At 41.7% G+C, this 8,964-nt stretch overlaps 1 protein-coding gene across 1 annotated transcript; it reads left to right on the forward strand.

Annotated features, from left to right (window-relative positions):
* Positions 1–1,935: 1,935 nt before the first annotated feature.
* Positions 1,936–8,309, forward strand: LOC113582636 (DNA replication fork stabilization factor DONSON). The gene is made up of 10 exons (XM_035534940.1): positions 1,936–2,454; positions 2,949–3,032; positions 3,123–3,326; positions 3,669–3,847; positions 4,106–4,284; positions 4,902–5,004; positions 5,264–5,389; positions 5,653–5,851; positions 6,223–6,438; positions 7,400–8,309. Exons 1-10 carry the CDS (start codon positions 2,047–2,049, stop codon positions 7,535–7,537), a joined length of 1,836 nt encoding a protein of 611 aa, XP_035390833.1. The 5' UTR covers positions 1,936–2,046; the 3' UTR covers positions 7,538–8,309.
* The last annotated feature ends 655 nt before the right edge of the window (positions 8,310–8,964 follow it).

Raw genomic sequence — 8,964 nt, forward strand, 5'->3', positions numbered from 1 at the left:
AGAGGGCAGAGGGCTATATAAATGCAGACCTGGCCAAACAGTCAATGTGAAGAGACCACAGAGCCCTATGGCTATAATCCTGCTCCAGGATACAGGCCAAGATCCATAAAATCAAATCGTCTTTATAAAAAGAGCCCGGGGTGTTAGAGCAGCATGACACCACCAACCACACACACACGCACATACCAACGTCTGTATTTATATGTGGATTTTGTGTGTGTGAGTGTGTGTGTGTAGGTGTTTTGGGGTTACTATCTCTATAGGGACCAAGTCACCATAGTGATAGCAAAAGATACAAATTCTGAGTCTGAAAATATTTTGTACTTTTCATATAAAATGCAGGTTTTATTTGCAAAAGAGAGAAACATTTGCTTCAGATGCAGATGTAATGGTTTGGCTTAATTACAGAAACAAGCATATAATTTTTAGCTACAGTAATACACAAGTTTAAAAAATCTCTCTAGAGACAAATGCGTGTTGGGTAGCTAGAGTATGTGTGTATGTGTGAGAAACATGCTGAGGGGTAAAAGAAAATGGGTGACTATAAAAACAACAGCAAGTAGACACTAGGACTGAGGTGAAATGGAAGCTATTTACAGCAATTAGACAAGAGGTTTAAAATACACCTCAGATCTCAATTCTCCAACATCCTGCAGAAGGAGCTGCAGCTCTGAAAATTTGCAAACTAATGTTCATCTTAAAATTGAACACAATGATTTTTCATTAATTAGAAGTTAATAAAAACTGAAATGTCTGACTTAACTTAAAGCACATTTCATTTCAGCTGGATGTTGGGCAAATAGAAACAATGAAAGTACCAGGAAAAGTCCAAACTTTCATAGTCATCATTCAGCTCCCAGCTTTAGACCACCCAATAATATTTTGTAGTGATTTCCTGATTCAATTTCCATATTCTTAGACAATTTAGCCTAAACTGATTAAGGGTCAAGGTCTCTCACCTATCAATTACAAGCCATTCATCAAGTGGATGGTCTATCCCCCACATCATGCTTGACAACCTACAGAATCAATAAGCAGTGCTGTAACCTCCAAAAACCAGTCCACTGTCATTTCAGTTGTGTTCAGCTTGCAGATTTTAGACTGTGATTAATCACAAATGATGAACAGGGGGAAAATTACCAGTGGCAAGAGGCAACACAGCTCCATTAATCTAAAAACTTGACATTGCAGGTGTAGATAAGGGGAAGCTGGCAGAAGGAGGAGGTGTTGAATGGTTGAGCTTTATCCCACTTGTCATGGAATTCAGAATATAAATTTCCTTTAACCAGATAATGGGCTATATGAATATAACCATTTGGTCCTCTTAGCTTGTCTAAAAATTACGGCTCCTTTATCACATTAAACAAAGTAGGTGTTTAAAAAAAAAAAAAAAAAAAAAGTGTGCAAAGGCGTACAGTTTACTCAGCAATTCATAAATTAAAACAAATTTGATGATGAAATCAATGTCATAATTATGCTGTTCAGTATTATAAAACATTGGAGGCAAGGAATGCGGGTTACCAGAGCTCTAACGTCATTTGCAGATGGAGGTCACAGCGTTATGATATAAGCCTTAAATGAACTGATTATTTGGATGCTTCAGATTACGTGAGAAGGTTTTTAATGAACATCAAACGTCAAATACAAACGTTAAGGTTACTGTTATTCTTTCTCTTATATCTTTTCTATTAATTTGGAGAGCTGTCGATGACTCTAAATTTGGGACGGTGATCCTCAAAATGCATCTATGGGGGCGTAGATTTTATAACATGTACACATACGCACAATTTTTACTGTAAGCATTTTATGAAGATTGACAAACGTACACGGGCTTGGGTAAAATATTGCGTAACTGGAACGCACTAAGCACGCTCTTAAAGAAGTTCGCTAGGAACGCGCGTCGTTGACGTATTTACGTCACGCGCGAAATTTGGAATGGCAAAGGCAACACAACACGACAAGAGCGTAAGCGTATTTGGTGTGTGGTTTTTGTAGTGTGCCAGCTAGCTAGCGCCTTAAAACGATTATTTTATCTAGTTCTCAACAATGTCAGAACAAGGCTGCTACTCTCCAAGCTTCAAAAAACCGTCCGATGTTCTTCGAATGAGAAGGAAAAGGGCGCGCAGCGAAGGCTTGCAGGGCACCCGAAGCGCTTCTACAGGCTCCGGCACTTCAACGTTAGCAGGCATCCGACCCTTTTCACCGGGTCATCTGTTAAATGCTGAGGCTCGAAGCGGTGGTATAAAGCGCAGAAATCCTTTCGCAAACATTGAAAACACGTATAATAGCCCAAAGAAGAGAGCGGTATCCTGTACAGAAAATTGTCCTGAGTTCAGAAAGTCGCTTGCCATTTTTAGCGAGGAGGGACATTTAAGAGAACAAAATGCCAGTGGCGGCGCCTCCTTTGGCGACCTTTTGGACTGTACTGGGAAGCAAAAAGAAAACCAGAAAACGGTAAGTTAAACTACCCAGCTGTTTTCGAGAGGTGGTGTTGGTTGGATATCTTCTAGTCATCCAAACGTAAGCTAGCTAGCATTAGCTATGCTAGTTACATAGCCAAATGTCGACATGTAGTAATTACACAGACAGCTGTTATCGGGCTGATATAATGTTTAACTACAGCATTTGTAGATATGTAGCTAACTTTATATTTTTATGTTGCTAGCTATCAAGCTAGAATATCTAACTAGTTACCAGCATAAGTAACCTAGTAACCTATAGTTCGCACGCTGGCAAGGGTTGAGCATTTAACCGCTAACGTTGGCAGTGGGAATGACTTATAACGTACTTGCACATGTTTCTATGAAAAATCCTAACCCGGAGTGTTATAGGATAAAACAAAATACATGTTACCCGACAGATTCACGATTTTCTTTCAGGTGTGTTAATCTCAATTACGCCACTGCTTAGGAAAGCAAGAATGTAACGATTGATTCTGTTCTTCACAGCCAGAGAAACCTGCTTCTTTTTCTGAAGATTCTTTATTCGAGGAGGATATATTGGATGCAGAAAAATCCAACTTCATCTCGAAGGTTGTGAAAATAACCACGTTGCCAGCATTCTACGGTGCTGCTTTTGTACGTCAAAGGTTAATGGGTCGGTCTTTCTGTAACTCCAACTAGAGTCCGCAGGCCCCTGGTCTTTGTCGCACACCTGCCGCTGAAGTACTTGGAGAATATCCAGCTGACTGGAGTCTGAAGACTCGACTGCTCTTCACCTCTCCCCAGTCATTCTCCTGGGCTGAGCACCTGAAGGCTCAGGAGGAAGCACAGGGCCTGAGTTTGCACTGCAGGGCAAAATATACTTCCCTGCCACAGGCTCTCCAGGTAGAATTCACACTTGACCTTGTCCTGTCTGAAAAAGTGAGATGTATGATAGACACTGGATTATTGTGCAAAAAAAAATACATTGCTTTACTTCACAGATTCAGCACTGTCAGTTAACTACATAATCAAACACCACGTTGCTGGCAATTTTAATAGTTATTTTCAGATAAATGCAGTTGTTGCTTTGGCAGATGTAGCTATGGCTCATTAACAAGTATGGTAAAAAAAATGAGTAATGTCCTGATAGAAAAACATTTTTGTCACATCACTCTGTTTCGAGGTCACATTATAAAGATGAAGTTGTTTGGCACTGGTTGGTTATCGCTGCTTTCCTATTTGCAGGAGCCCCGCAGCTGTGCTGAGCTGCGCTGTGCTTTCCAACAGTGTCTGCAGTATTGGCAGCACCCTTCTTTGCCATGGCTGTCCTTGTTCCCCAGGATTGGAGCGGAGCGTGCATTTCACAGCAAGAGCATGCCATGGGCGCAGGACGCTGCACTCCAGCAGAGCCTGATGGGGGAATGGTGAGTAGGGAAAGGGGCGTAACTGCGGGGGCAAAAAAAACTCTTTGGTGCTTGGGGAATATTTTGAGAACTTTCCTAAGCTTATCTGTAATTTAACCTTGCCCATACAGTGTGTTGGCCTGTAATGTTGTAATGCACTTGCCTGTGTCATCGCTCTGATGGTCTAATGTTCAATGTCTCCGGTTTAGCTACTAGTGTGTACCGCGTGTTTCCGAATATCTATGTTGTATATGTCTGAAATTTTCCTTTGTTCTACAGGTCGGTGAGCCTCACATCTCTGTACAGTCTTCTCAAGGCCAAGCTCTGTCCGTACTTCTACGTTTGCTCCTACCAGTTCACGGTGCTGTTCAGAGCAGCAGGCATGAGTGGAGCTAAAGTTATAACTGCACTGCTCTCACCCACCACTAGGGGACTGCGAGAGGCCATGAAGGCTGAGGGTAAAAACAATCCACATTGTACCTTGTACATTTAGTTTATTATGGGCACATACAGGCGTTTGAATGCAGAAAATACACAGCAAATGTAGAGCTGCTTTGAACAAACTAGTCTGGACTGGGACTGAATCTTGACACATTGATGGTGGTAATAGTCTCATCAAAGAACTGGTGCTTCATCCAATTTTTCATTACATTCAAACTTCTTTAGCACCTTGCAATAGGGTCATTTAAGTTATTGAAAGGAGTTTGGGCAAGCATCATTTGTCATGGGCAAATGGAATGTGTCCTGGACAAAATTTTGCATTGTTAAAATTTAAATTCAATTTTAAGTATGAGTCTTTGTGAACTGATCTGCACTGGAATTCTGTGCAGCATAAAGACTGATTGTACACATGCTTGCATGAACTGTTCTTATCTACCACTTTCAAGTTACCTCATCTTTAGTATTTGCCCCAGAATCCCATTGGCATTGTATTACAAGTGATGCAGCGAGTTAATTAAATCAGGTGGTTTAGAACTCTCTTGTTTTCCGGTAGTCTGGTTTGGAGCTGATGAACACCACAGCATTTCCATGTCATTCCAGAGTGTTTACCATTCTCTTGTTATATTCTTTGTAGGGATAGAGTTCTCACTCCCTCTACTGGAGGAAAAGAGGAAAAGCAAGGAGTACTGCTCCTCTCGGCATAACGGCTCTCAGCAGACTGAAAATGAACCCAACATGTAAGTGCTTCTAGTATGTAGTAATTGCATTGCATATATTACACATTGCATGTTATTTTTAATGGGATGCCAGTATTCACATTGGAAGTGGTGGCTACTTTTATTGATATATATTATACAGTGGTAGTCAAAATTGCAGTGAACTGCATAAGGTTTTCTGAGAAACAGGGCATTTCAGACTATGCAAGCAAAGGAACAAAGGGATCATCTTCTGATAGGTGTATGTGTTTGCTTGTTTTTCTTCCCCTTTCTGCTCTAGGAAATCAGAGCATAGCGATAATGAAGAGGCTATAGATGATGACGATGATGGCGGTGGGTTCTCATGGCTGAAAGAGATGGGAGTAGAGGACAAAATCAAGAAGCCTGATGCAATCTTCATCAAGATGTATGTTAAAATTGATTACTGTCACTGCCAGTCTGTACGTACCAGTTCTAACACTAACATGAGATGTATATACTGCTGTCTTTTTTGATGCTGTCACACACGGAACGCGACACGAAAATGCCCAATATTCGGATGCGTGTTTTTTGTTTTTGTTTTTTTTGTTTTTTTCCCCTTTCTTTCTACTTTCCCCCCCACCTAAAAAACTGTTTAATAACCAGCGCAGTACACCAACATCAAACATGTGCCCCTCGCTCTCCTGGCAGACGTAAGGAGCACAACGCTGTCCGGATGGACCACAGACCAGAGTCGGTGGTGCTGGTGGAGGGCTCCAACACCTTCACCCTCATCAACTTCCTTATCAACTGCAAGAGCCTGGTGGCCGGAACCGGCTCTCAGGCTGGCCTGCCCCCGACACTGCTGGCACCGTCCCCATTCAGAGGAGCTACCCTGCACACGCTGAAGGTGAGCACCTGTTCGGTGTGTGACACCCCACCTACTTGGATCCGTAGTGATTAGTGTAAAGCTCAGTGCCAAATGACCACTTCCTGTGTGATTACATAATTTGTCTTAAATATAATCTCCTCTACCCCTCAGGCAACATTTACGTTGCATTTAGCTGAAGCTTTTATCCAAAGCATCTGACAATTATAACCAAATACAATTTGAGAATTGACAGATAAGGGCTGAATAGTGGCACCTTGGCAGTGATAGGGCTTGAACTTCCTTCTGATTGCTAGTCGAGTACCTTAACCACTGAGCTACGACTGCCCACCTTGATGACTACCTGTGTCATGCGTGAGCAGACCGGTGTTCTCCACATTCTTCCTGTCCAGGCACGGAGTATGAACGTGAAGACCCAGGAGAGGGCGGCCTACAAGGACATATGCAGTCTGGAGGTGACTGGGCCCATCATGCCCCACACACTGCATGCGCTCACGCAGCTCCTGAGACCCGCCCAGAGAGGAGAGTTCTCCGTGGGGCTGTACACGCACGAGCCCAGCGCTGTTCTCAACGTGCCCGTCGTCAAGCCGACCGAACCTGAGTTGCAGGTTTGTTGCTTGTAAATGGGTGCTTGGATGAGTAATGCTCAAGTAAAGAAATACATATTTGTATATTTATATTTTATGCAGACACCCTTATCCAGAGCAACTATTTTAGGCATGTTACAAAGGTAGGTGAATGTAATGTTAAGAGTTGCTCAAGGACTCTTATAGGTATAGCATGGCACATTTGTCCAGAGGGGGATCTCCACCATGGAAGAGGCAGCATTGTTACTCATTACGCTATACAAACCTAGTTCATGACCAGGGTGTTAACTGGTACTGTATCAGCACGTTACAGACATGAGTTAAAAGATTTCTTTAACCTGATCAGCGTTTAATTTCATGCAGGGGTTGATTCTTTAATGGTAAATATGAAGTAATTGCATTGTACTACTTAGTAGTACTGTTGATTATACTAAATAATAAATTGTTTAATATTAATATAATGCCCACCCTGTCATGTACTCATCAGTTCAAATGTGTGAAAATTCATTCTTATTCAAGACTTGCAGGTTTGATACCCCGTTTAATTCTTACGCCAAATATATATTTAGAACTATGTAGGCTTGTCATGACATAAAAAAATCACTTCAGCTTCTTACAAGAAAGTTAAACTGGTTATCAGAAGCAAAGAACCATCATCAGTTTGAATTTTATTAAAAGCTACATTGATAAAATTCAATTCAGACTGATCTGTGGCAGAGTAAATAAGTTCACTGATTGAGGACCCTAAGGGCTGGAGTGAGTGTGACAGCACATATTTTTGGTTGCCAGCATTCTGTATAAATAGCTTTCATGTCAATGACACTTAGAACGAGACCTTCCAACTGGGCTTTAAGATCTATGTCCCCGTTGAATTTTACTGTGAAAAGTTGACCTGTGCTCGTTAAGTAATTTCACCAATTTCTCTCAGAATTCCTTTACACAGCCTAACCATTAAGGTGTCGTGGGCCCCCCCCCCGCCCAGGTGACCGCAGCACAGGACCTGAGTGCGTGCGGCCTGCAAAACAGCACGGTGGAGCAGCTTGTGGAGCCAGCCACACTGGGCAAGGCTGCTCTAAGGCAGCTGCATGTGAGGGACCACTCCTATAGCTGGAGGACCTGAAACCCAGTTGCCTCCTTTCAGCCCACCATGGCCTGCTGTGTGTGTAACTGTGGGGCTTCAGGACTCAAAGGAATTGACACAAGTGTTAGGACTGTCCAATAGGAATGCCTCGTTCCTCTTTTGGACAGGCTTGCTGTTTGTTTGGCTAAGTGAGAAATTCTACTTTAGGAAATGTGTCCAGAGTTTGTCATGCTGAAGTGTTCTGTGCTATATCTGGCTTGAAAGGCCATATGAGTAAGGTGGACTTACAGTACATACACAGGGCCCAAGGTCATTTGCAGCAACATTTGCCATCACAATTGACCAAATTCAGACATGCTAATAGAGGTTGATTCTTTTCTGATGTTCTAGTTTGTTGATTTTGTTTTTTACTCTTACTCTTAAATGTGAAGGTTTTTAACAAATGTTGTCAAACTATGTCCCTGCCGTATGCTAAGTGTAAGACATGAACAGTTCTGAGGGGGTGGGGCTGGGGGTGTGTGCGCACATGCTTCTCAAGACTTTACTTGAAGGAGTTTTACGTAGTACTTTCCGCTTATATAGCCTCAGAAGTGATCTCTTAACCACATAGACATACTTTACAAACCTTTTATTGGACAAATGTTGAAATTTGAGTCAGTATAATCATCTGTATTTTTATGACAAAAAGACATTTATTTCAGAACCATCTGATTGGGTGTTATTTCAGGGTCAAATCTGGTTGAAATATGTAGCCGCCTACTGCTGCTCGTCTTTCTAATCTTAAGTATGATACATTAAATGAGCTTGTCTTTGTTCCATTCTTTTATCTACATTACATGGTCCTTGTCGTTACGAAACGTTTGATTATAGTTTAAAATTACCCTGTTCAGATTTCTCCATGACGTAACTATAAAACGTGTTAACTAGCCAGCGTGTACACACGAATTTGCTTGGGCAAATTAAATTTCGTGTACTTATGGTTTTGCGTCCTGCAGTTGGGACCTAAAAAATTTGTCCAGTCGGAATTTATAAAATGTCCGGGATTTGACGTTACTTCAGTGTCGCTGTACACTGCGGCAGTTTTTAAGCATTGTCGTCGCTCTACATTATAGGTCCCGTTTTCTCGCTTCACCGAAGCGCATGGCCGGAGAGGATACAATAAGTGCCTTAAGGCGCCTTAACAAAGCCTAAAAATACCCAAACGCAGATAGAGGAAAAAATATTCATATAAATGTTACACTCACTTCATCGCACTCCGATTAAATAACATTCTATGTATGTATGCGTTATAAAGCAAGTTATAAATAAATCGGACATAATTAAAGCAGTTACCAATTTATATGGAACTCTATATTAGGCCAAATTACTATAAGTAGTTAGGTGGCACGTGTGTCTTAAAACAGCATTTTCCTGTGTAAAACAATCTTCAGGAACCTATACCTGGGTATATCAAAACTACTGAAAAG

Source organism: Electrophorus electricus, chromosome 16 (genome assembly GCF_013358815.1).
Source record: "Electrophorus electricus isolate fEleEle1 chromosome 16, fEleEle1.pri, whole genome shotgun sequence".
Lineage (NCBI taxonomy): Eukaryota > Metazoa > Chordata > Actinopteri > Gymnotiformes > Gymnotidae > Electrophorus > Electrophorus electricus.

What these genes read in the sequence shown, in the direction of transcription:
- LOC113582636 (XM_035534940.1), top strand. Translation starts at nt 2,047, where the DNA reads ATGTCAGAACAAGGCTGCTACTCTCCAAGCTTCAAAAAACCGTCCGAT. An exon ending in CCCTGCCACAGGCTCTCCAG is followed by an intron (nt 3,327 to 3,668) that starts GTAGAATTCACA and finishes TCCTATTTGCAG; the next exon opens with GAGCCCCGCAGCTGTGCTGA. An exon ending in AGAGGCCATGAAGGCTGAGG is followed by an intron (nt 4,285 to 4,901) that starts GTAAAAACAATC and finishes TATTCTTTGTAG; the next exon opens with GGATAGAGTTCTCACTCCCT.